Source organism: Alternaria alternata (genome assembly GCF_001642055.1).
Source record: "Alternaria alternata strain SRC1lrK2f unplaced genomic scaffold CC77scaffold_19, whole genome shotgun sequence".
NCBI lineage: Eukaryota > Fungi > Ascomycota > Dothideomycetes > Pleosporales > Pleosporaceae > Alternaria > Alternaria alternata.
The window spans coordinates 319,874-345,584 of NW_017306208.1; the positions used below are offsets into that span (position 1 = coordinate 319,874).

The 25,711-nt window shown below is 51.4% G+C and overlaps 12 protein-coding genes across 12 annotated transcripts; 9 read left to right on the forward strand and 3 right to left on the reverse strand.

The window, feature by feature from the left end:
- Positions 1-373: 373 nt before the first annotated feature.
- On the forward strand, positions 374-2,197 carry CC77DRAFT_942890 (amidase signature enzyme; the record flags this gene model as incomplete). The annotated part of the gene is made up of 3 exons (XM_018534885.1): positions 374-411; positions 484-1,873; positions 1,931-2,197. The coding sequence occupies 3 exons, from the start codon at positions 374-376 to the stop codon at positions 2,195-2,197; spliced, it is 1,695 nt and encodes a 564-aa protein (XP_018382588.1).
- A 790-nt stretch (positions 2,198-2,987) lies between these two features.
- On the forward strand, positions 2,988-3,565 carry CC77DRAFT_1033667 (hypothetical protein; the record flags this gene model as incomplete). Its single annotated transcript, XM_018526818.1, has 3 exons — positions 2,988-3,073; positions 3,148-3,289; positions 3,371-3,565. 3 exons carry the CDS (start codon positions 2,988-2,990, stop codon positions 3,563-3,565), a joined length of 423 nt encoding a protein of 140 aa, XP_018382589.1.
- CC77DRAFT_1023330 (peptide methionine sulfoxide reductase msrB/msrA) lies at positions 3,409-4,733 on the reverse strand. Its single transcript, XM_018525642.1, has 2 exons — positions 4,148-4,733; positions 3,409-4,092 (listed from the first exon to the last, which is right to left on the reverse strand). The coding sequence occupies exons 1-2, from the start codon at positions 4,347-4,349 to the stop codon at positions 3,740-3,742; spliced, it is 555 nt and encodes a 184-aa protein (XP_018382590.1). The 5' UTR covers positions 4,350-4,733; the 3' UTR covers positions 3,409-3,739.
- Positions 4,734-6,581: 1,848 nt separating this feature from the next.
- On the forward strand, positions 6,582-7,566 carry CC77DRAFT_281178 (hypothetical protein). Its single transcript, XM_018531002.1, has 3 exons — positions 6,582-6,831; positions 6,884-7,183; positions 7,238-7,566. Exons 1-3 carry the CDS (start codon positions 6,742-6,744, stop codon positions 7,481-7,483), a joined length of 636 nt encoding a protein of 211 aa, XP_018382591.1. The 5' UTR covers positions 6,582-6,741; the 3' UTR covers positions 7,484-7,566.
- Positions 7,567-7,954: 388 nt separating this feature from the next.
- CC77DRAFT_969600 (kinesin) lies at positions 7,955-11,611 on the forward strand. Its single transcript, XM_018535792.1, has 4 exons — positions 7,955-8,269; positions 8,321-8,560; positions 8,613-8,847; positions 8,894-11,611. The coding sequence occupies exons 1-4, from the start codon at positions 8,076-8,078 to the stop codon at positions 11,273-11,275; spliced, it is 3,051 nt and encodes a 1,016-aa protein (XP_018382592.1). The 5' UTR covers positions 7,955-8,075; the 3' UTR covers positions 11,276-11,611.
- A 284-nt stretch (positions 11,612-11,895) lies between these two features.
- On the forward strand, positions 11,896-13,349 carry CC77DRAFT_995685 (GroES-like protein). The gene is made up of 2 exons (XM_018536467.1): positions 11,896-12,276; positions 12,357-13,349. The coding sequence occupies exons 1-2, from the start codon at positions 12,155-12,157 to the stop codon at positions 13,234-13,236; spliced, it is 1,002 nt and encodes a 333-aa protein (XP_018382593.1). The 5' UTR covers positions 11,896-12,154; the 3' UTR covers positions 13,237-13,349.
- An 815-nt stretch (positions 13,350-14,164) lies between these two features.
- Positions 14,165-15,622, reverse strand: CC77DRAFT_281298 (hypothetical protein). Its single transcript, XM_018531003.1, has 3 exons — positions 14,794-15,622; positions 14,429-14,739; positions 14,165-14,377 (listed from the first exon to the last, which is right to left on the reverse strand). The coding sequence occupies exons 1-3, from the start codon at positions 15,327-15,329 to the stop codon at positions 14,205-14,207; spliced, it is 1,020 nt and encodes a 339-aa protein (XP_018382594.1). The 5' UTR covers positions 15,330-15,622; the 3' UTR covers positions 14,165-14,204.
- On the reverse strand, positions 15,454-16,765 carry CC77DRAFT_281317 (hypothetical protein). The gene has a single exon (XM_018531004.1). The coding sequence runs from the start codon at positions 16,640-16,642 to the stop codon at positions 15,623-15,625; it is 1,020 nt and encodes a 339-aa protein (XP_018382595.1). The 5' UTR covers positions 16,643-16,765; the 3' UTR covers positions 15,454-15,622.
- Positions 16,766-18,103: 1,338 nt separating this feature from the next.
- On the forward strand, positions 18,104-18,768 carry CC77DRAFT_1023337 (hypothetical protein; the record flags this gene model as incomplete). The annotated part of the gene is made up of 1 exon (XM_018525643.1): positions 18,104-18,768. A coding segment is annotated over exon 1 (649 nt), but the record flags the coding sequence as incomplete, so codon positions are not given.
- A 2,084-nt stretch (positions 18,769-20,852) lies between these two features.
- On the forward strand, positions 20,853-22,025 carry CC77DRAFT_942524 (aromatic compound dioxygenase; the record flags this gene model as incomplete). The annotated part of the gene is made up of 3 exons (XM_018534867.1): positions 20,853-21,189; positions 21,239-21,544; positions 21,595-22,025. 3 exons carry the CDS (start codon positions 20,853-20,855, stop codon positions 22,023-22,025), a joined length of 1,074 nt encoding a protein of 357 aa, XP_018382597.1.
- A 212-nt stretch (positions 22,026-22,237) lies between these two features.
- On the forward strand, positions 22,238-23,195 carry CC77DRAFT_1023339 (hypothetical protein). Its single transcript, XM_018525644.1, has one exon. The coding sequence runs from the start codon at positions 22,273-22,275 to the stop codon at positions 23,140-23,142; it is 870 nt and encodes a 289-aa protein (XP_018382598.1). The 5' UTR covers positions 22,238-22,272; the 3' UTR covers positions 23,143-23,195.
- A 192-nt stretch (positions 23,196-23,387) lies between these two features.
- Positions 23,388-23,984, forward strand: CC77DRAFT_1064438 (hypothetical protein; the record flags this gene model as incomplete). The annotated part of the gene is made up of 2 exons (XM_018528726.1): positions 23,388-23,441; positions 23,487-23,984. The coding sequence occupies 2 exons, from the start codon at positions 23,388-23,390 to the stop codon at positions 23,982-23,984; spliced, it is 552 nt and encodes a 183-aa protein (XP_018382599.1).
- Between the last annotated feature and the right edge of the window lie 1,727 nt (positions 23,985-25,711).

Here is a 25,711-nt window from a genome sequence, read left to right on the forward strand (position 1 = left end):
CAGCGCTCCCGCCATACAGGCCTACTGTACATGATGCTGTCAGTAACAAGTCGTTGAAGGTCATACGGGCTACCATGTAGTAAGGATCTATGTGCAAAGGCCGAGAGTGGGGGTTGTCTCTTGTCGTAAGGCGTGGTGTTGATACAGGGCGTGTATTGACATGGCGGTGATAAGAGCTCCCCGCCGGGAAGCTCAATCCACCTCGGGTCAGCTCCGAAGCGGCAGGTCCACGCGACACAGCTCCCAGATAGCCAGACGCATAATCGCGGCTCTCAGAAGACATGTGACTGGTAATCGTTCCCGAGGGTTCATTGAGCTCTTCTTTTGACTTTGGGTTCCATGACTGCTTCGTCTTCATAATTCCACTTACAAGATGGGTCTTTCGGAATACTGGCAACACAAAGCCGACTGGTAAGTTGCTCCAAGCTTCCTGCCAACCCCACACAATCCCGCCGACGCGACAAGCTAACTCTCCACCACCAGCAAGCGCAAGCAGTCGGATCGCGCTTCTAAGATCGCGACACTTCCCACACCATACCTATACCCTCTGTCCTCACAAGAACGCTCCATCCTCGGCAAACCCATTCAGGAGCTCGTCCAAGATGTCCACAAGCAAATCACCAGTCCCGTCGATATCCTGCGCACATACGGCAAAGTCGCGATAAAGGCACAGGAGAAGACGAATTGCGTGACGGAGATACTCTTCCCCGAAGCCGAGGAGTGGGCAGAGAAGGAGGTGAATCTCAAAGGACCACTTGCCGGCATTCCTGTCTCGTTGAAGGACTCAATACAAGTCAAGGGCTTCGATATCTCGGTCGGCTATTCGAGGAACGTTGGGAAACCTGCTACAGAAGATGGAGTCATGGTGAAGATATTGAAGGATGCTGGCGCCGTGCCTTTCGTCAAGACCAACCTGCCTACCACGCTTCTTTCGTTCGAATCCACAAATGACGTCTGGGGCCAATGCAAGAACCCACACAACGACAAATACTCGCCAGGCGGCTCGACAGGCGGAGAATCCGCATTGCTGGCGTTTGGTGGTAGTCGCATTGGCATCGGTTCAGATGTCGCTGGCTCAGTCCGCGCCCCTGCCCACTTCTCCGGCTGCTACTCGATACGATGTTCGACGGGACGATGGCCAAAAGTGGGCATGAACACAAGTATGGCGGGTCAGGAAGCTATACCCTCCGTCTTCAGCCCCATGGCACGAACACTAAACGACTTGACGTACTTTACACGCAGCTTCATCCAGATGAAGCCTTGGAAATACGACTACACTGTCCATCCACTGGAGTGGAGGGAACACATCGAGACAGAGTTCAAGGAGAAGAAGAAGCTGCGCATAGGCGTGATGCGAACTGATCACGTCGCCGACCCTTCACCAGCATGCGCGCGTGCTCTAGACCAGACAGCCAAAGCACTCGCAGCGGAAGGCCATGAAGTCTTTGATGTTGAGCCACCGTCACCATATGAGGCATTGCAACTGGCATCCCAACTCCTCCTCAGTGATGGCGGCAACACGTTCATGAGCCATTTCCGCACTGGAGAGTGGAATGATCTTGGTGCGGCGCAGTTAGTCTACTATATGCGCCTCCCTCGCTTCATCAAGTACATGCACTACCTGTACGTGAAATACGTCAAGGGCGATGATATTTGGGCTGGCCTGCTACGTGACTGGCATCCAAAATCCGCACACGAGTACTGGCAGCTCGCCGGCAAGCGCGAGGCGTTCAAGGCAAACTTCTACAAGTGGTGGTCTGAGGAGGCTGACATGGATGTTATGCTCACCCCACCTAACGCGACGCCTGCCGTGCCTCATGGTGGTATGCATGATGCAGTCAGTAGCTGTGGTTACACTTTCATGTTCAACCTGGTAAGTCTTTCTCGTGCTTGAAATTACCTACTACTTTCCTGTACTGACGGAATAAAGCTCGATTATTCTTCTGGAATCATCCCCGTGACACATGTCGATCCTGTCAAAGACGCCTTGCCATCAGATTTCAGCTTCAAGAAGCTAAATGGTGTCGCACAAGGCGCGTACAAGCACTACGACGCGCAGAAGATGGCCGGCCTGCCCGTGGCTGTGCAGGTTGTAGGAAGGCGGCTCGAAGAGGAGAAGGTGCTGGCTGTCATGGAGAGGGTGGAAGATGCACTAGATAAGCATGGCGGACGATACCAATTGCTCGAAGTAGATTGAAGATGATATTGATGAATAAATTTACTCTCATCGACTCTTTTCTTTGAATGGGCATACGATGACACTTGGCAAGCCGTTGTTCGACAGTCCCAAACATACCATCGCTATCGTACAATTTGAAATCCAACCCTAGTCTCGCCACGTCACACCCGTAATTCAGCTCGTTTCGAGACGCCGGATCCGCAATAATGCAGTATCGAGCTACTCGGCTGTGTTGTAAATGCCCCGCTTACGTCATTCCTAACCGCGTTGTTGATCGCCTGGGACGCGCCTGGACTACCCCTCATATAGGCCCCAAGCTTCTCCCTTCTTCAAGTGCCATCTCTTCCGATTACGGATAGTATATCCATCGGCACTCATAGTGCAATAGTCCGTAGCGGTAGTCAAAGTCTAGTTGCCGACATTGCAGAAGCTTCAGGGCAACGGCAAACAACGGCGTCTATTCCGACATGATGATAGCAGGAAGCCTAGAACGTCATAACCAGACCCCATGTATCATGACAGCACCAGCACCCGCATTTTCTTGACAAATACCCGCATCGGGAGATTAGGATGCAGAGCGACCGCTGCTGATACGCTGGCAGTACCTTATTCCGACGAGGAGGGACCGGGCTAAAACCAGATGGAGGGGGGTCGATGGAATAAAGTTGGAGCAGACAGGACGCTGGGTCCGAGGGCAGTCTTTGTATAAATACCATCTCCCGACTACCCTGATGTCCATCATCCGATTACTATACCTCGGTCTTTCCTAACTCAATACGGAAATTCTTGTTAATCAGAACCAATCACAATGACGGACTTTAAGGGACACTGCCACTGCAAGCAGACAGAGTGGACTGCCACCCTGGAAAAGGACCAGCAGGCTCACATCCTCTGGTAAGTTTGCATCATTCAACTTTCTAGTCCTGGCCAGGGAATCAATCGAGCATTAGTAGCTAATGACCAACTAGCCATTGCAACACCTGCAAGGAGCTCTCTGGCTCGACATACACACTCAACCAGATCATCCCTCTCAAAGCTCTCAAGATCACCAAGGGCGACGACCTCGGCAAATACACGTACAAGGGTGACTCTGGAAAGAGCGTTCACTGCGTACGTCATCCTCCTTCCCTCGCTCTCTGTGACTTGTTGAAGAAATGATGAGAACGTCTACTAATACAAATGTTTTATTAGTTCTACTGCAAAAACTGCACCACACATGTATACCACCAGCAAGAAGTCCTAGGTCCTGATAGTATCGTACTCAGGACAGGATTGTTGGACGACGGTATCAAGAACTTCCAGCCTGGAGCGGAAATCTTTGGAAAAGATCGACTCGGTTGGGAGAAGGAGGTTGCGCAGACTTTCGAGGTTATGCCCCCATCGTAGATATATATCTTATAGTTTGGGAATGTGAACAAGATCATCAATACCATAACTTGGGCGCATCGATTACTGATGCTTGTGCAAACGTGCAGGCACCGACAAAAGCGAGATAGGTATGCCGTGAGACATGTCATTCTACATTGCACACATAGCGATCATATATCCTATTCCAACACGCTAGTCCTGCAGCGGTGGGAAACTCCTCAAGAAGTGACTGGGGCACTCGTAACCTCCCGGGTTGTTGTCCAGATACAGTTGATGGTATTGTTCCGCATCCCACCATTTCCCCGCTGGCAGGATCTCCGTCGCAACACCACCCTTCCACCATTGCTTGTTCACCTTGTCGGTAACATCGCGCGCAATCTTCTCCTGCTCGGCATCGTGGTAGAAGATGGCAGAGCGATACTGGGTACCAACATCGGGTCCCTGGCGGTTCTCGGTGGTGGGATCGTGCATCTTGTAGAAGAACTCGAGGAGGGAGCGATAGGTGACTTTTTCGGGGTCGTAGACTACTTGCAGGGCTTCGGCGTCTACTCTTCTGATTAGCTTGTGTCGAGTCTCGTCGCACAACAGGTGATTACGTACGACCAGTGCGTCCACTGCACACGGCTCTGTACCCTGGGTTCTCGCTATCACCGCCAATGTATCCAACGCGCGCGTCGTACAGGCCCTTGCCCTTGTACTCCCTCCGGTACATGTGCTCGACGCCCCAGAAACATCCTGCGGCAACGGTCGCGGTTTGCGCACCCGAGGGTACGTTCATGGGCTGTGCGGGCGCATTCGACATACTGCTGAAAGGGCGGAAGAATTTAGTCAGAAAGGACATGGAAAGGTAGGAGAGGAAGATGAAGAGGAAGACTGTAAGGAGCTTCAGATTGGCGTAGTTTTGGGGTGTTTTGCACAACAAGGGAGAATTACTTTGGTAAGAATAGTTTGTTGTTTTTTATGTATATAAGCGATTGGGAGAGTTTCGCCGCTTGAGATGGGAAAAGGGAATGGACCGCGGCAATGATGCCATCATTCTGGGTGACAAATCGAAGGGTCCCCGCCACCACGCGCGAGCCACATGGGTGGCGGCGGGGTAGTTGCTTCGCGAACCTTGCGACTTATCGGTTGTCTAGTTTTTTGACTACACAATTGTCGCTTTCCTGCTGACTTTGGAAAGTCGCAAAGACCCATCCTATAGCCATTTTCGACACGTCGAAGTCCTGTTGTATCTGACGAATTTCGCGCACTTTCCGTTTTGTCCGTCTCGCTACGCGTCTTTACCCGGACATCAGTCACAGCGAATTCTTTCACGACCGATTTTTGAAGTCCAAGATACTTCCCTAGCGATAACGCGTCGATGTATAGGCCGGTTCTTTGGGATTTTTGCTGGAGCATTGTCCTTCTTCTTGATTGCTCGGTTCACGTTCGCAGCGTCACCTACAACCCGATAGAGCGCTCACGGACACACTCGACACGTCTCGACTGAGCTGACATTCGGCTGCCCAGGAAGGTCCTGCTGCAGACCTGTTGTGGACGCGTCTGGATGTACAGATGCGAGAGCCATGGCGCGACAATTGCTGCATTGATGTCAGTGTTACCGACCAGAATTGCTCTTTCCCTCTCTCCTCTTGCTTGGAGTCCAGGCGGTAAGCTGAGTCCTGGCATTGACTCACACTCGTTACAGTCGTGTATAGAGGGATATACATCCCGTCTGTTGTTATCGCGCTCGACTGATAATTCGAAAGCTTTACCCTCAAAGGCAGGTTCGGTTGACCGTCTTGGTCGTCTTTCCGACACGAAGCATGCAATCAATCCTCAATCTATTTCACCTGGCAATTTCACGCCGGTTACATCCTGCGCTGCTGAACCGGCAGTAGTCAGGCCTGGGCTCACACGATGAATCCTCGGTCGTGGCGTGTTGCCGAGTCACCACGTGCCGCAAACAGCTGTCGAATGCATGCATCGTGACTAACTTTCCCGCTATTATTTTTAGACGCCTTTCTAGACTTCCAGGGCAGATATCTGCAAGGGCAGCAGATCGTATTCGCTAATATTGATTATGTCAGGGCCTCGAGCACCGATGGAACGACAAGCTTTAATATAAGGTTAATCTACACGCCAAGAGCTCCTCACTTCCCCAGATCTACGAAATGAACACAACCACGATATGCTTGCAATGCCAGGCCGCTCGTCTCAGAAAGGCAGAGTGTTTTCAGTTTTCGCTTCCGCACATCTTCCGGCACAGAGTTACGTACAGGATCAATAGATGAAAGTCAATATCAATGCGAACCTTGCCTTGCTGTTCGGTCAGCTTCATGTTCTGCATGTTCCCAGCTTCCAGGCCCCGTGTTTCTATTCTGAGTTCGGTACCCCAGGCTAATATGCTCAGTTCATTTCGGCTTCATATGTGTGTCCACTGCGTTGGCCGCCGACCATGCGAACAATGACTCGAGCGAATAGCGACTTGCTTGCGTGGGAGGACTTTGGTACACTAACCATCATCTGATATGTGATGGCCGCTGTATCCCCTAGCAATCGTAAGTCTGCTATCCGTATCCACTATCAAGAGGCTCTATCGGTCCACGCGACAAGTGTGCGTCTGTATCGATAGCTATACCGTCGGCAGTCAGTCCTCGGGTAGGTTGCATACACCGTAGACTTACGATACCTGAACAGCCGCCACGATGCGGGATGTAGTATTGCCGCGCCCGGAAAGCTCAAATGAACATGCCTCACCATCTTGGTTCGGGTTAGCATGGCAGCTGGAAGCGATATGCACAGCGGAACGAGTCTATCACATACCCCAGAGACTGCCGCTTAGCCCGGAGGCTGGCTTAGGATGTGTAGACACAGATTCACGCTACAACTAGTCGACAAACACGAACTCACCTGAGCAGCTTTTGCGATTTGGACCTATGAGCATAAGCGGCCTGCCGGTCGGATCGTACTCGATATTGCTACGGTTCTTGGCAGCTGTTATCGCGCTCGGGTCGTAGCTGCTATCAACCAAGATGGTGTTGCCGCGGTAGTGGTTAAGACACTCAAAGGTGAAGAGCTGAGGCCGGAGCAATGGTATATAACCCAGTCCATACGCCCTTTGATGATCATCATCCAGCTTCCACTCTTGGCCTCATCTACTACATCAGCTTTGTACTCAGCACTCTCCGAAGATCATCTTCCGATTCATCAACATGAAGTGGCTCCTTGCTCTCCTCCCTCTTGCGGCTGCGGCTCCCGCGCTTCCTAACATCGAGCTTGGTGATGCCCCACCACCTGGCCAGGTACGAGGACTCCTAGTACATGTTTACGAGGCAATCAACTCACACAACCCAGGTCAAGATTCGTGGTGTTAGCTATGGAGGAACCGGTTGCCCTCAAGGCACCATGAGCTCCCAGATCAATGCCGACAGGACCATCATGACTTTGATCTTCGACTCGTACATTGCATCTATCGGCCCTGGTATCGCTGTCACAGAGCAGCGCAAGAACTGCCAGCTGAACGTTGACATCCAATACCCAGGAGGCTTCCAGTACTCCATTTTGTCTGCCGACTACCGTGGCTACTCTGCCATCCAAAAGGGCGTTTCTGGTACGCTCAAGTCGACCTACTACTTCTCTGGCCAGACCGAACAGGTAATCTCGATCTCAGCACAAGCATTCTGATAAAGATTCTAATCCTCTTACCAGACATCCACCGAGTACAAGTTTGATGGTCCTACCAACGGCGACTACCTCAAGCACGACGAAGCAGACAGCACCTCGGTCGTGTGGGCGCCATGCGGCACCAACGGCATGCTCAACATCAACTCGCAGGTCCGCCTGACCACCACCAACTCCAGCGCCACTGGTCTCCTCACCACCGACTCAACCGATCTCAAGTTTACCCAAGTTGTGTACGTCCAGTGGCAGAAGTGCACAGCGCCAAAGCAGTAGATGACTGATTGCGGTTGATTGTAGGCCGCGACATTGGATTAGCTGGCTCAGTGTGAACGGCCCGTGGGTGATTGACGTTGATGATTTCCAGTGGAGGAGGTGTTAGGGATGAGGCTGACGATGCTATGTTGGAAGCATGTTGCCCGTTTGCATGATATTCAAATCTTATTGTGAGATGCGCATCGCATGTTTTGTTCTCCACTTGTTGTGATGACCCACTCTTGCCCCTTTACCTAAGCTATGACAACAGGTACGAGCGCACAAGGCTGAAGAAGCAATGAGGATCATGGTAGTAGTATTGTGGGTCCCGTTGGCAGGACAGGAGAGATGTGGCGGATGGTGTCGCAGCCACGTCGGAAATTGTGGGGATAAGAGGACGGTCTTGGCAACAGGGTCGTGGTTGCCGCATCCAGATCCCTGTCTGTTTACCAGCGGCCGTGCGTCCCATAACAGAAGTTCCGAAAGGAACATCGTCATTATCGACTCCAGCCCGCAACACTAACCCCTCGCTCGCAGTTCTTTTCTCTATACGCATTGCAAGGAGGCTGCGCAGTGCGATTGCCTTGTTTTCTTACATTTCTTGGGCGCAACAATGGCCGCCGCGGGCGCGTCTTCCATCTCCGTCACCGTACGAGTCCGCCCTTTTACTATCCGGGAAGCAGCACAGGTCACGAGGAACGATGACCAGACGCTGTTCCTCGGAGATGGTTCGCTGGCGGGACTGCCAGCGCCAAAGCTCCACAAGGGCATCCGACCTGTCATCAAGGTCATGGACGAGAAGTGCTTGTAGGAGAGGCTTCGTGTCATTTCAAGTCACCGAAGCTAACACGATGCCAGAATCTTCGATCCCCCAGAAGACAACGCAGTTCAGCGGTTCGGACGATCGACTGTAGGTCCGCAGGGCAAGCGGTCAAAGGACCAGACATTCGCTTTCGACCGCGTCTTCGACGACACGGTCTCCCAAGGCGACGTATACGAAGCTACCACGAAGCCTCTGCTGGACAGCGTACTGGATGGATACAATGCGACTGTCTTCGCGTATGGTGCTACAGGTTGCGGAAAGACGCATACCATCACGTATGTTCATGTACACCGCTAGTTGCTCTGAGGAGGACTAACATGTCACCAGTGGAACATCACAGCAGCCCGGCATCATCTTCCTGACCATGCAAGAGCTGTTTGAGAAGATTCAGGATATACAGGATGAAAAGGTCACCGAGATCACGCTCTCTTACCTGGAGATTTACAACGAGACGATTCGCGACTTACTGGTGGAGGGTGGCAGCAAGCAACCCTTGATGCTGCGTGAGGATGCCAACCAGGCTGTGTCCGTCGCTGGTCTCTCGAGCCATCGGCCGCAGAGCGTGAGTAACCGGTAGCCACTGCTCGACAAGCGTCTAACAACCCTAGGTCCAAGAAGTCATGGATATCATTGTCCGCGGCAACGAATACCGAACCATGTCTCCAACCGAAGCGAACGCTACCTCTTCCCGATCGCACGCCGTACTTCAGATCAACGTCTCCTCCAAGGACCGCAACGCTTCGGTCAACGAACCCCACACCATGGCTACCCTCAGCATCATCGACTTGGCAGGTAGTGAGCGAGCGAGCGCTACCAAGAACCGAGGAGAGCGTCTCACCGAAGGTGCCAACATCAACAAATCGCTACTTGCTCTGGGCAGCTGCATTAACGCCCTATGTGATCCCCGGAAACGAAACCACATTCCATACCGCAACTCGAAACTTACGCGATTGCTCAAATTCTCTCTCGGCGGAAATTGTAAAACTGTCATGATAGTCTGTGTTAGTCCGTCAAGCGCTCACTTCGATGAGACGCAGAACACCCTTCGATATGCCAACCGCGCAAAGAACATCCAGACCAAGGTCACCAAGAACGTATACAATGTCAACCGACACGTAAAGGACTACCTTGTCAAGATCGATGAGCAGAGACATTTGATTGAAGAGTTGATGAAGAAGCAAAAGGATTTTGAAGGAAGTGCCATGGTCAAATTTCAGAAGCAAAGCGAGAAGAAGGATGGCATAGTACGTGACGCGGTCGTACGCTTACGCCAGGCTTATGCGGATTCTGAGCCTGAACGCCGTGAGCGACTGAACATGTCGCGGACTCTGAAGACGGCAGAGAAGCGCATCTCGCTCATTTCGTCGTGGATCGCAGCGTTTGATAACGTCAAGGATGTTCGAGAAAACGAGGAGATGCCTTCTCAAGTTACGGCAATGAGGGACACCGCAGTCGGAATATCGGCAGAGCTTGAGCAGACGCGGCAACATTGCCATCGGCGATTGGAGCGTACCGTCTGGACAAGTAAGATGGATACAGCGCTGAGTGTTGGACTGAAGGGTCTGGCGGAGGTGGATGGAAATGCTGATGGCCATGACGCTGCGAACTTAACACGAGAGTACGAATTGCTCAAATCGAATGCCGACCGCGAATTACTCAACACATTACTGGATCAAGAACGAGGTGGTGATGCTGCCATCGTGCAGGCGCTGATCCAGGCGCACATCGAGACGGTCACAATCATAAGCCAGATCACCCAGATGGACGAGGCCCAAGCGGTTGAGGCTGCGAGAAAGCTGCTTACGAAGATTATGAATTCTTGCACGAACGCGACCTCGCAGGCTATCCGACCAGACGGAGGTCTGCCAATCACTGAGTTCTTCGAACCAAGCAACAAGGGAACACCTAAAAGGAGGAAGCCAGTGAACATTCAAGAACCATCTCAGTCCTCTCCCATGCGACCAATAGCAATGCCAAGGCTGTCGTTGCCAGCTATGGCGGATTCGTCGCATCTCACCTCGTCGCCTATGAAGTCATCACCACGCCGAAAGTTGATGGGAAGAGTGAGACAGTCAGGCGTCCAGTTTTCGCCAATGAAGAAGAAAAAGTCACCCTCCAAGACTAAACGCGGAGTGCGCTGGAAGGATGACACTGAGAACGGTACCCTAGCAGAGTTCTCAGCAACACCACAGCAGGTAGCAGGCACACCAACAAACCCTGCCCTTGCCATTGGAAGGTCGCCCCCGGCCTACTCGACGACCTCTATCCCTATCGCCAGATATGATGGGAGTGGAAGCCGCGAATCTTCGCCTATCCCAACGCCGCCTAAAGCTTCCGTCGACTTGAAAGGCTCATCACGTTTCGCAGTCGGCGCGCTTTCCAAGCGTTCAGACGGGTCCCCTACATCTCGAAGCAACACCGCATACACCTCCGATTCCGACAACGCATCGCCCCTCCGCGAGATCGGCAGCAACCCGCGCTCATCTCTAAGCAACGTAGAGAACGCCTCCTCAGTCCCAGCACCCGAGGGAAACAGCGGTGGTGACTCTTCTTCCGAGGGGGAAAAATGGACGGCTTCAGACGCACGTCAAATCAGCCATGCCATCAAGCGCCGTTCTTCGACCAACGGCGCTGGCTCAGTCCCTATAAACCGCGCGCATCGCCGCCGTAGTCCAACAGCAGCAACAACAGTTGGTAGTCCGCCCAACGAGAACTCACTTCTCTCCGCGGGTGCGGCGCGCAGAATGGTCAAATCCAATCACGGTGATGCTGACTGGAAGCACAGCGTTTTGTCCCCACGCGTTACACCCATCATGAAGGGCGCGGTTAGACGGACGACAGTCGCGAATGTCGGTGACGACGTTCGGCCGAGGACTGCGGAACTCGCAGTACCGAGTTTGCATTCGAGGGGAGCCGTTCGAATTACGAGTGGGAGTTCGTCTGTCGGCAGAGGTAGCTTGATGCCGAATTCTAAGAGCGTTTGGCGATGATTGTAATATGCCTCGGACTTTGCTGATTTGGATGTTTTAGGGGGTTGGAGGAGACATCGATGGGGCTTTTGACGACTTTTTCTTTCGTTCGATATCCGGCGCTGGGTGTGTCTGTCTTATTGCATCTGTCTTCATCCTCAAAAACCCTGTCTAGACGCATTAACGATGGTTTGGGTTCGGTGTTACTGGGTAATCTCCCTGCCCATGGCAGTTCCCTGGGCGTCAGTCATTGGGTTGCGATTGCATCTAGGGTGCAGCTTGTATTTGTATAGTTGTTTGCGAATACTGCTGTGGGTCTTTTGTCAATAGCATCACTTCAACTTTTATGATCATTGTCGCGTACTCGACCCTGATTAGTGATGATGATTGCCTAAGTTCGATCGCTTCTCGCTCACATGTTGTCACACTAGGATATCCCCAGAATCCATCGGATGCAGGAACCCGATTACATGGCGTGTATCATGATTCGTGATTCAGGGAGAGCTGGAAGTCCATCATGCATGTTCTCGGATTTCCATGACTCTGCAGACGTTAACCAGCCCGGCCAATCTCGGCTATTGGCCGTTGTGGGATCAGTACCGAAAAGTCGCGTCATCGACGTCGACAACGTACTGGATCAACTCCACTCGAACTAACATACCCCACATTCCGTCATTATTAATCCACAATGCCACGTTCTGGATGTCGGACAAGGGACGGTGGAAGCTTCCATAAGGCTGGGAGATTTAAACATGCTTAAGCGCCTCGGTTTCCATGGCATATCTTTGACCTCCTCGAACTCAACATCACGTCGTCCTATCTGAACTTTGACAACGTATCATTGCAGTCTAGTATAACTTTGTAACAATCCTAGAATAGCACCAGAAAGAGCTATACAAGATGAAGGAGGCACAAGTAGCAAAGGACCTCAAGGTCACCGTCAAGGACGTCGCTGTCCCTGAGCCACAGGCGAACCAAGTCATCATCAAAGTTGTTGTTTCCGGAAGTAATCCCAAGGACTGGTAAGTCATGTTCTCTCTTTCGTGTTTGCGCCTAAAAACACAAAAAAATATCCAACAGCCTCAACTAACACAACCCCTAGGAAAATCCCCGCCTATGACATGAAACCCGACTTCAACAGTGGCGACGATATCGCAGGCTACGTCCACAGTGTTGGCCCCAATGTCTACGAGTTCAAGGCCGGCGACCGGGTCGCCTCCTTCCACGAGATGATGACGCCTGGTGGTTCCTTTGCCGAATACGCCGTAGGATGGGCGCACACTACCTTCCACATCCCCTCCTCCGTCTCCTTTGAACAAGCCGCCACCCTCCCCCTCGCCGCCATGACAGCGGCAATCGGCCTGCACCAACGCATGGGTCTGCCTGATCCCTGGACACCCGCCAAGGAGCCCACTCCGCTCGTCGTGTACGGTGGCGCCGGCTCCGTAGGCGCATTCGCAATCAAGCTTGCTCAAAAGGCAAACATCCATCCCATCATCGCCGTCGCGGGTAAAGGCGAGAAGTTCGTAGAGGGCTTGATTGACCGCTCAAAGGGCGACACGATAGTAGATTACCGCAAGGGTGACGAAGCCGTCGTCAAGGGCATCAAGGATGCCCTCAAGGGCCAGAAATTGCACTACGCGTACGACGCCGTCTCGGAACACAACTCCTACACAAACCTTGTCCAGGTCCTCGAACCAGAGGGCCAACTTACTTTGGTCCTGCCGGGCAAGAAGTACGAGGGTATTCCGGAGAGCGTGAAGAAGTCTGAGACTATGGTGGGCACAGCGCACGGCGAGGACAGCGATTATGCGTTTATCATGTTTAGATACATGGCGAGGGGATTGGCGGAAGGTTGGTTTACACCGCATCCGCATGAGGTTGTACCCGGTGGGTTGGAAGGTGTGCAGAAGGGGTTGGAGAATTTGAGGGATGGCAAGGCAAGTGGAGTCAAGTACGTGTTCAAGATCGGACAGGAGTAAGGAAATGTTGTAGATGGCTGAGATGCAATTGAAATGCATTTCTATGCCCTATTGCTGGGCTTAAAACATGATAGAACTTGGACGTTAAAACCATACGCATAATCAGAGTGCGTGACAATACTGAAGACCATTCTCATCAATGTCTCTTGCCCTGCGAAATCGATGAGATCGATTGGATGGTTCGCGTTAATTGCTTGGTGTTTTGTTGCTACTTCAAGTAACTAAGCTGCACGCCTCCTCGCGATTTACGTCCTCATCTCAATCTCACCCAGTCGTTCATCTCCGTCCTACAGCCCGTAGATACTCCCGTCATCCCCGCCAGTCTGAAGGTTTAGAAGTTTCAACAATCACATTCACTCGCATCACCACACCCTTGCACCACCACAAAATTTCAAACTCATAAATTACCACGACTAATCTGGTATACAATTCTTGCAATGCCGACCAGTTCGAACGAAGAAAGATACCAGGCAGCCGATTGTCCGCAGAGGATATATACGAAAAAATGTTATTTTAGGTATTACGGTATGCAGACAGCATTTGAGATACACGCTAACGGAAATGAAGGCAAAGCGCCATAACGACACGGGCTTGCTCGGGGTACTAGCCATGGTGCTTGAGGAGCTAGATGCGGTCGAGAGGAGTTTCATTCACGATCTTACTTGCCTGACTGCTGCCAAGAGAGATAGAAGAATGTGGACTAGGACGAAGGCAAGGAGAAGGAAGAGGATAAGGAAAAAGACAAGGACGAGAAGGACAAGGAGCAGGACAGGGAGAAAACTGACATCAAAGCTGTATGATGAAGTTTGTTTCGATTGTTTTTGCTCATTGATGATATATAACAGAACAAAGAGAGGAGTAATATACAGCTATAGTGAAAACTCATAGCATATGCAACGAAACGAAGAACAAGCAAGACCTGATGGATCAGCTTCACATCCTCCTTATGCAATCATCTCTAGATAAATCTACTTCCTCCTGTTCTGGCTCATGCCCAGAATCTGTACCATGCGGATGAAGATGTTAATAAAGTCCAACTCAAGCGAGATGGACTCATTAACGGGATCCTTGGGGATCAAGCCGGCCTGAGCCTGGCGTGCATGGTTCAACACCTTTTGAACGTCATATAGGGTGAAACCACCTAAAGATTAGTTAGTATTTGTCTTAGAGGCAATTCAAATGGGGATCTTACCAAAGACAGCGAGGCCTCCGTATAGCCAGAGGTTCTCGGTGACCATGAGTGTGCGGGCAGCGGTGGCTGGGACGACGAGGGGAGCGAGACCGGAGAGAGCGACGATTGCGACACCAGCGAGAAGTGGGCCACCGAGGTAGAGGTACTTGTCCGTCTTGGCGGTGGCGCCGACGAAGGCGATGGAGCCCATCATTCCAGCAGTGTAGAGACCGGCGCGAGCGAGGATGGCAGGGTGCATGAAGAAGAGTGGCGACAGAAGGAGGGCTTGGGTACCGTTGAAGGCAGTCCAGAGGGCGTACTTTTGGACGTAGCTGCATCTTGTTAGCATCTCTACTCTATCTTTGAAGATCGATCTCTATACTTACTTGGAAGGCGAAGTGGCCATGGTGCCGTACATAGTTCCGATGCTGCCAACGAGACCAACACCAAGCACAAGCCACGGGTTTGCGCTCATAAGCCTGAAGCTCCATCCGTTCATGTGCAGGGCGCGGGCTGCGATTCCGATCATTCCAATACCAAGGCCAGTGTGCATGAAGGTGTCGTTAAGGTACTCGCGCTCGAATGGCGGCATGCCACCATCCTCGCGTGTCTCGCGATTGAAGATGAAATTGATCGCAAGCAGGGTGCCTGCGAAGATGCCACCTCCATACAGCAGACGCTGTCGCATATCTCCCTGCGCTACAGGGTTGTAGGCAGCCTGCTGGTATCCGCGTCGGAACGCTTGCTGGAACTTGGAGACATTTTGCGACGTCGATACCGTAGGCTTTGCGGGTCGGAACAAGTGCGGATGCTGCTTGAGTGGCGTGCTGTGGAAAGCGCGGAATGTGAGGGTTTGCGATTTCGGTGAAGCTTGTCGCAGTGTCGCCGTAATGGCGAACGGTCTCCGTAAGAGGGACGCCATGATTCGCGTGTGTGCCTTTGCAGTGCTGTTGTCGTTGGAGAGGCGGAAGGCGGAACGATGATATATGCGAACGAATAATGACGTTTTCGTTGGTGGAAAGCGCGAGAAATGCCAAGCCGCCTTAACTCCGAGGTAAGTCTCTCTAAGCAGGCAACAGTTGCATGTCAATCAACGGTCATGAGGAGAAAGAAACGTCAAAATGATATTCCACGTGGATTGTTCTGGTCTATGTTCTGAGATGATCCGCTCGGGTCGGGCGACGATGAGCACCGCGTATGGTGTCGACAGCCTGCTCAGCAGCGCATAGACGAGCCTGAACGGCGATGATCAGATTGAGCGTAATCGGCTTTATGACTTTTCGAAGAGGTTCTGTACAGGAGCAGACTCTTGATACTCATAATACTGCGATGTGAGCTGTGCGTGGGTGCTGCTGGTACCAGTGGAATCTGCGGCAATGCCGTGATCTCATCGTCCGGGCTGTGCATCGATGCCAACCTGCTGCGCGCACTTCGTGGCGGGGTTTGGAGTTTCGGTGGCATAGGTACCTTGATCTTGTCGAACTCGATGACGTGCTCTCTGATATCGCTCACGGCATCGTGATACATAGTGGTGGGATCTGCTGTCCTGATGCGGGTGATCCTAGGAGGAATCCGGCGCTGTCCTGGCGTATAGGCTTGTGGCTGCTCGTCCGGTGTGAGATCCGGAACATCATCCACATCTGGAAGAGGATGTGACGATTTTGGTATTGTCTCGAGCAGGTCGAAGTTGAAGTTGAAACCAGAGAATCGACTGGGTGACTTCCAGAATTCATTCGCGATAATGGGGGGACCAAGCATATCAGCATCCTTCTGGAATGCATCCCAGCTTCTTTGTGTTTCGCGGGTAGCACCTTCTTTGCTTCTGATCTGAGACCGCTTGCGGTGTCCAGCAATTGTGTGGCGCGGCGCAAAGTCTTGGATCTTGATTTGCGACGTGCTTTCGAGCTGAACAATTCGCGCCTGCATATCGAGCATTGCTTCTCTCTGAGTCGCCAACTCAGCCTGGACGCTGTGAATGATTTCAACCAATGTCCTATTCGTCTGGCGCAATTGGGATTTAGTGATTGATGCTTGAGAAGGCCGTCTCGATTTTGGAGTCCGTTGGTGCAAACTAGAAGACTCGTAGGCTGCGGCAATCGAACCTTCAGGACCACTCAACAGATCCAACATGGTCGCTCCAGAGAGGTTTGCCTTGTGGCTTCGAGAAACATTATCGTCATGATAAAATGTATGTGCGACGGCGGGTGTGTTCGGAGAATTGAGAAAGGTTGCCATATCGATGTATGCTTCTGTGAAATGGCGGGAGCGACAACGGTGAAGTAAAGGAAATGTTAGCAATAGCAAGCATGAACGCCTAAATTGGTTTTACAAAAGCATTGCGATGTTTCGTCGTTTCTTCATCACCTCCAGACGCCAACGCGTTTCGCCACTATAGTTGACTTCGTGCGCATGAGACGCTGACACTACCGTGACTGCCGCAAGGGCGTACCCCGTACGGACTTGCTATAGCATTGTAATTCGTTCAACGTGCTACGCAGGTGTGGCGCTGGTTTGATCGCGTCACCGTGGCTCTGGCGAAAGCGCTACCAAACATCACAAGACGCTGGTGTCGGGGCTGTCCTGGCGTTGTGGGTTTCAGCTGTAAAGGGTTGGTGTTTCGGCCAGGAGTACGGAGAGTGGGCCGCCGGGTACGGCTCGCTTGTGTGGGGATCGATGTGGACTACAGTGCCCGTGCGCGAATTGATCACCAACGCGAATTGATCACCCCCACCAACTCAACAAGCCAACTTCAACGCGTCATAACTCCACCAATATGGACCCGATTCAAGAAGCGATTAGAGAAATCGAATCGCGCGAACCAGGAGAACAATTCTCGTACCAACAACTTGCTAAGAAGTATGGCGTCAACCGCTGTACGCTCGCCCGAAGGCACAAGGGCATACACGAGGCACATGGCTTGCGCCGCCTCTCTCTCCATCCACATCACGAAACCGAGCTTGTACAATACATCGATACGCTTACCGAACGACGTTTGCCACCTTCAAGGGAGATGATACAACGCTTTGCTTCAGATTTGGCTGGAAAAGAGGTTTCGGAAACCTGGGTTACCCGGTTCCTCCAGCGTCATCCAAACCATCTCATCTCCGCGTACAGCAAGGGGATGAGCAAACTTCGTTGCAACGCCGATTCAGGAGCCAAGTACAGCTTGTATTTCAAGCTTCTGGCTGAAAAGATAGAGGAGTACAACGTCCAACCCACCCATATATTCAATATGGACGAAAAGGGGTTTCAACTTGGGAGGATTGGCAGAACAAAGCGTATCTTCTCTAAGGCACGTTGGGTGAAAAAGGGGGTACGCCAGCCGCTTGAGGATGGCTCAAGTGAGTGGATAACCGTTGTGGCTTGTATTTGTTGGGATGGGAGCGTTTTGAGTCCTTCCCTCATCTTCAAGGCAGCCAACGGAGCTATACAAACAAGCTGGGTTGATGCTGTACAAGCAGGAAACCACTCAGTATTTACCACGTCATCACCCTCCGGCTGGAGCAACAACGATATTGGGTTACATTGGCTCAAGGAGGTGTTTGAACGGGAGACCAGACGATACGCTTTAACTGGGTATCGTTTATTACTTCTTGACGGCCATGGATCCCATGTAACCATGAAGTTTATTGAGTATTGCAACGACCACAAGATCCTGTTGGCTATATACCCACCCCACGCTACCCATACGCTTCAACCACTTGATGTGGTGATGTTCAAACCTCTAGCAAACGCTTACTCAACTGAGTTGACTCAATACCTTCAAGACAGCCAAGGATTACTCAATATAACCAAAGGAGACTTCTTCCCGCTCTTCTGGAGGTCCTGGACTAAGGTTTTCAAACCTCCCCTCATCAAGAAGTCCTTTGAAGCAACTGGGATACACCCACCCAACCCGGACGTTGTACTCAAGAAGTTTGCTAAGGAGGGGTCGGATTCAGAAGCCAGTTCAACTTCTGTACTCTCCGCAGAGGATTGGCTCAAGTTAAAGTCAATTGTACGTCAAGAGGTGAAGGATCAAAGCAGCAAGGGCGTCAAGAAGCTTCAACGAAGTTTACACCACCTTGCAGCTCAAAATACACTCCTCCACGGCGAACTCAAAGGCCTCAGGCAATCCCTAGCCATCAAGAAGAGACGGGAAATCAAATCCTATACTCTACAGCTTGAGGATCATCCTGAGTATCATGGAGGAGCTGTCTGGTGGTCACCAACAAGCGTCAAACGAGTTCGGGATAACAAACTTCAACAACAACAACAAGCCGAGCTTGAAAAGCTTCAAAAAGCCAAGCAAGCCGAGGCAAGCAAAGCAGCTCGTAATTGTGAGCTTCAACTCAGAGCTGCGAGGCGTGTTGAGCGGGAGAAGGGTTGGGAGGAGACCAGAAAGCGGAAGGCCGAAGAGAAAGCTGAAAGAGAGCATCGTAGAAGCCTCCGCGAAGCTGCCAAAGCTATAGAATTGCCCCAATCAGGTAAGCGCAAAGATTTAAAATCTCATAAGCCAGCTACAAAGCGTCAAAAGCGTGGTGATGTTGCTCCAGCTGTGGTGGGAGCCGCAAGGGTTGCACGAGCTGCTCCGCCGCGTAGTCGACGGCAACGACCGATAACGCCCTCCAAAAAATTATCTGAATAAGCCAAAACGTCCGCAGGCCTGTATATAGTATAGTCCTAGCTTTGCGCAATTTTATTACGATTTGTGGTGGCTCTACAAGCTCATCTTCTTGAATATATTGAGTTGTTGGGGTGATCAATTCGCGTTGGTGATCAATTCGCGCACGGGCACTGTAGTGCAATTCGTAGCTCAGGGAGAACATTCCAGGCTTCGAAGCACTAGGAAGACACGAACCTCAACTTACGTCGCTATACCTACGGCTACCAACTCCAATGTAACAGATATGTCCCTTACCTTTGTACTAGGAGCTTGAGATCACTATCTCTCCGCGATGATGCCCAAGGAGCCACGTCATGTTTGTAGACGCTCCGCCATCGCGTGCCGGCGCTTGAGGACGGCATGTCGGATATGCAAGACATGGAGCTAAGTGGACACATTCCTGTTCTCACTGTTTCTTCTCAGGAACACTCACGTTGTCTGCCCCCTTAGTAGCGTTCATATCAGTTCCGCTACCAATAGCGGTGATCGAATCCTACACATGTCCCCGAATGGAGTCCTTCAGTCCATCGAGTTTTTCCAGTCGCCTATAGCTCACAGTAGAGGTATGGAAGGGTCGTTATCTTTCAACCAGGATGGTGATGCAGATGCACATGCAAAGAAGTTTCGCATCGGATGTCGAGATGCGAAGGAAGAGTTATCAAGAGCCGACAAGCATCGTCTGAAGGGTAGTGCAACGGCAGTCGACACCCTAGAGTCGGAGAGTAACCCACTATGAGCAGGAGATCCGAGAAAGAGGCTCTCTGCAATCATATGAGCTGCACAAACTCAGTTCAGGATGATTAAGCCCGCCACTGAACCGGTTTGCACAGTCTATGGAATCGATTCCGCGCTCAAGAAGCGGGTGAGTAATTGAGCCACCTGCGAGTGCCGCTCTCAGGCCAAGTGACGACTGTAAACCATGTCACATATCGCAGCTACAAGGATCCGCTTCGTGCCTGGCACATGAGACACGCACACTCGGCATCATGGGCCCGATCCGTGCGACGACATTGTTGGTGCTGAGCAATACAGATCATGTCATTTGCTCCACCTTATAATCCTACCGGTCTTCATTAATGCACGCGTATACCTAGGTGGTGTCTTGGCCGCCCAACTGTACATACTACAGTACATCCAAGGCCCAATAAAATCCAACCGCCCTCCTTTCGCTTAACCGAGGTTGGCTAAGTCAGGTCCATGATCTTCTGTCCCGGTCTCCACGCGCAGCATTCAACAACATCGGATCAAGCTCAAATCAGAAGGTAGCTAACGTAGCTATGAACACACAAAAATATTCGCTTCTGTATTCCCGAATCCATGTTCCTAGAACTAGATCTCTACACGGACGCATCACACCGCATTCAACTACCGATCACCACGCATGGAGCCTCCGGTTAATATGCGACTGGCTCACATTAGCCACACGACGTCCTGGAGAGTCGTACCAAGACTACCATGCGACATTCCCCCCGCCGCCAAGATCGGGCACTAGATGAACGCCAATATAGCTGCGGCGCGTGTACTGAAGCGAACAATTGCCGCTGCCTAACACGACCATGTTGATTATGGACATCATCCTGGACAATCTGTGGAGAGTAGCACACAACAGGGTAAACCGTTTAGACTGTGCGGTGACGAGAATGGCGACAGCACAGATCCGTAGATCCAGAACGATGTTGACGGCACCTGCAGAAGTGACGCATCAGCGCGCAGGGAGCCAAATGTATAAGAAGGTCGGAAGCATGGCCTGGTGAGGGTTGTCCTGGGACTCTTCGCGTTCACAAAGTATTGTCATCAATCATGGTTCAGCTCACACAGGCTTTTACCGCCGTCCTTTTGGCTACGGGTGTTGTCGCGCATCCTGGCGGCAACACCAACAGGGAGATCTTGAGGCGACAGGCTCATTTAGATCACCCGAATCGTCGGAGTGTTCAAGCATGTAAGCGGGATCTCGTCGAGACTGGATGGGTTCGTGAGCAGCACCAAAGACGTGAGGCCAGGCTTCACGAGCTTCGGGTCGCAGCTGGTTTCGCAAAGGAAAATGAACTCGTCCGCCGCGACGTTGCTGAAGTTGAAGAAAGCTATGGTGCTGAGGCAGCATGCACGCTCGACCCCGAGGCTACTGAAGGCCCTTACTGTAAGTAGAGAATCACACCCAATGAAGCAGGCTTGCTCACAGCTTCTAGGGGTTACCGGTGAGCTTGTCCGCCAGGACATCTTGACTGGAGAGAAGGGTGCTATCACTCATTTGGATATTAACATCATCGACACCTCGTCTTGCAAGCCTGTCACCGATGCTTACGTCGAGATGTGGGGAAGCAATGCCACTGGTGTTTACACCGGTGTTCAGGCAAAGGGTAATGGCGATGGTTCTGCTACTGCTATCGCAACCAATGCTCTTCGGGGTGTGCAGCCCACTGGTGCTAACGGCACCGCCACCTTCATCACCTTGATCCCAGGGCACTATGTTGGCCGCACAAATCATCTCCACAGTGAGCCTCACTACCAGCTTTCGCACATACATCGATACTAACAATCATAGCCATCATCCACCATGGTGCTAAGCTCCTTGCGAACAACACCATTCAGGGCGGTACCATCTCGCACGTTGGCCAATTCTATATCGAGCAGAACTTCATGGGTCAAGTCGAGAAGACGTCTCCCTACAACACCAACAAGCAAGCCATTACTACCAACGCAGCAGACCCGCTTTTCAACATGGCTAAGCAAGGCGGCGATGACCCAGTGATGAAGATTTCGCTCATTGGCAAGACCATCGAGGACGGCCTATATGCTACTATCGATGTCGGCGTCAACCCCAAGGCGAAGCAGAACCCTCAGCCGGTCAACATGTGGACCGCGAACGGTGGCGTACCAGTCAAGGGGAGCCCATGGGCGGGATACCCCGACACTTGCTTGTACTGTGGATTCAGGCCCCCAAAGGAGAAGAAGGACGTCCTCTCCGAGGAGTAAGGTGACATGGAAAGGGAAGAGCGATCTGTGGAGCGCATCACACTCAAAATCAAGCAACGTTGTACATAATTTTAGCTATTGCAGTCCTAGCTGCAAGTGCGTAAATAGCCATCACATGAGCCTTGCGATTAGTGCCGAATGTTAGTTATGACGCAAGGTGTGCCAAGACAGCTGCCTAATCAGAAGAAGCTCCGTGGTTCCAATCTCAACACCACACCAACACTTTTCACAGGCATAACTCTTCGCCATGGACCAATGGTTCATTCAAAAGGCGAGCTCTAGTAGGCCAAATTCCGTCCGACAAAAATGCAGCAGAATCCTAGCAGATCTTGTCTCAAACGACACCTCGCCTGCATCTGCTGCGGAAGCAATCCTGGACTCCGTCCACACGTCGTCGTCGAAGCCTGAAGATGAGGGATTTGACGTCGTGCGGTTGTTGCTAGAAACAGTAGCTGAGTTCTCGGAATCGCACGACGCTATCATCAAACTTCTTTTCGCTATCCGTGATATACCTCCCTCACCGAATCCAGTTTACACATACCTCGCCTCGATACATCGTGAAGACTACGATGGCTTGTCAGGGTTAAGATACCTTTGGAAGCCAGAAGATAAGCAAGCGCCAACACCAACACCAACACCAACCACACCTGGAGATAGGTGGGTCAACTACAACGTCCTCACTGTGAAGCTGGCCAAGTCCGGATTTGACAATGGGTATTTCATCTTTGGTTTCTTTTGTCTTCGGCAGACGCTTGAGACGAGTCGACAGTCACGGGAGTTAGAGTTTGACAAACATCTCCGCCCAACCTCATTCAAGCATTCTGCTATTGATGCTGAAGAGCTCATGAGCTACGACTTGATGGCGGCTGCAAAGTGGGTCTTGGTGGGGGGGCTTGATATGTACAGGCGGGGAAACACGGTGTTCGGGAAAGGGTGGGAGAGGGGTTTGGCGGTGAAAACAGACTTGTGGGACGGTGAGCCGGGTTTGTCACGTGGGCGATGGCTGTTGTGGCAAAGCAGATTCGATCACTTTGATGATCGACCATATGTTCGTGAGGAAGTCAGGGCGCTGTCGAAAGAGGCTTCTATTTTCATTGGAAGATTTATGATCGAGTAGGCGAATTGATTCTTACAGATACCAAATCATGCTTGAATGGAGCTTGGTGACTTGCATGACTGTGAGCAGAAACCGCGTTCATGGTATGGGTGGAGCGAAGGCGGATGCAAGTCGAAATGCCGTCTCTAGGGGTAACATGTGCTAACCCTGACTTGGATGCCAAGATCAGCGTTATGAGCCGCCCCGCTCCGCGGCGCTGAACAACTCCCTTCTCCACTCCACGAGCCCAACAAATGCATGCGACAATGTCAACCCTAGTGACTTTGCCAGCGGATGTACAGCTCCTGATACTGGATTATGTAAGTGCAGCCATTAGCAAAGCGGTTCTATACTGAACTACGCAGATCCGATTGCCTTCCCACCTCAAAGCCATTTGTCTAGCCTCAAAAGCGTGGGATGAGCTAGCTAGGCCTTTACTATACAGGAAGGTTACTATCAATGTGTTTGATGAGGATGAGGTGGCGCGTTTTGAGCGCTGCATGAATGCAGGTGCTCAAGCGCATCTTGATGGGACCAGGTCTTTGACGCTGATGGACAGCCTACCACCACCAGAAGCTCCAGAATTCCAGGTCCAAGCACATCGACACTTCTACAAGGCAGAAAAGCTGAGGCCAGTGGAGATCGGTCAGATAAGAGCAGTCTTAGCTTACTTCCTGCCCAATCGTTTGCACACTTTTCGGTGCGTTACCTCACTTCTGCAATACCCGGGTGGCATAAGCGCCAGACCTGTGAGATTACATGACATGCTTCTGCCACAAAACAACGAACTATCCAGCATAGATCTTGCTGAACTGTTGCAGGTTCCTCTCGACACTATCCTTTCATGCGGAGACCGCGCATGATCTCTTCCGTCGTCAGGCGGCCACACTGACACATGTTCATCTTAGGCTCGACGACTTTACTCTGTTGAACTCCCTTCAATGTGTAAAAACGGCAGACCTCTGGCTTCCTTACGTGTACGCCGACTGGGTAAAGTTTGATGAGGAGAGGTTGATGACTTTCTTCTCACAAATCAGCTCGTACAAGCAAATGGAAAGATTGCACATTGGCACAGAATCTGGGCAGGAGGGAAAAACTTATGATCATAGTCTTGGTGATAGCCTTGCCAAGGCGTTTTCATGCCGAAGCAATCATTCTGGTCGCCTAGAGAACCTTCGACAACTTACACTGTCCGGAGTTGCCCTTAGCGAGTCTCTCTATGAAGGGATCAGCAAGATCATATCATTCTCACAGCTTACACACTTAACTCTCTGGGGATCTCCTTACGCCGTAAAGTTTGCTTGCGCTCTGGCACATGGGCTTGGTAGCCACAAGTTACAATTAAAACATCTAGGTCTCTATATACACAACAACGACATCAACTTAGAGGACTTTGATACGTTACTATATTCTTGTACCGAGTTAAAAAGTCTGTGCTTGGAGTGGGATTGCTGGAATCGGCGGTCATTCGAGTCCCTCATGGCATGTCTACGGAATGTTGGACAGCAACTCATCCTTTTATCCATACACAACGCCGAGGACCGTAACGTTGGTTGCGGTGACACCGTTGTTATGCAAGGAACGTTGGAGAAGATTTGTCTGGCATGTCCCAACCTAGAGCAATTTGGGTATAGAATCACAGAAAAATCCTTGATGTCACGTGATGATTTTCATAGTTCCCTGGTAAGACTACCCCTTGCTCGAGTACAAGTTCTATCTTTAACGTGAAGTAGTTGCCCATACACAAGCTATCCAAGTTACGCACCCTCCATCTCCGTCAAGCTTTTCTCTACGACTGCAGCGTTCTGGCTTATTTTGACAACCTGACTCACTGTTTGGCGAGGGAGTTCTTTGCGGATCTGGAACAACAGTCTAGGTGTCCGTCGCTGGATACACTCATAATCGGGCAAGAACGACAGATCAGAAGAGGAGATGTGCGTAGCCACAGTGATCCACGGTGTGTGAAAATGGATGAGCACGAGCCTGCGCGTTGCTTCCGCTCCAGACGCCTGATGTGCAACAATGAGACCAAGTGCAGCACGCCCTACCTCATATCCTTAGCCGAGTTTCGAGCGACTAGTGATTACGCAGAGATTCTCGACTGGCAAACTGCGTATGAACCTTTCTCCGACTGGATGTGGCGACTGCCCGGCAGATTCAACGACGATTGACGATCATCGGATCAGGATTGGGTGGACGATGGGGAAATCTGTCTCAATTCAGGTCGTGTTTGGAACGAGATACGATGTGAAGTGAGCAGTAGCTCTAATAACATAGTTTCCCTGTTATAGCAACTATGCAAGTGTTGAGTGGTGCTGTCTTTTAGACATGGTAGAATTGTGGCAGCTCCGGGTGTATTTAACCAGAGGTCTTGGGTGCAATATAGTACTGTCATTCTTAACAGGCTCTAATATCGCCACAAAAGTGCTTCGTTAGGCAACAAGTTGGAAAGGATGGTGTTCGAGGGCGGGGAGCAGTTCGCCACCTCAATCATGGTCAATAGTCGTAGTAAAGACAAAAGATAAAATGCTTCATTGCAAACAAAAAACACCAAGCTATGCGTACAACCACTTCCCAGCCATCGCGACTC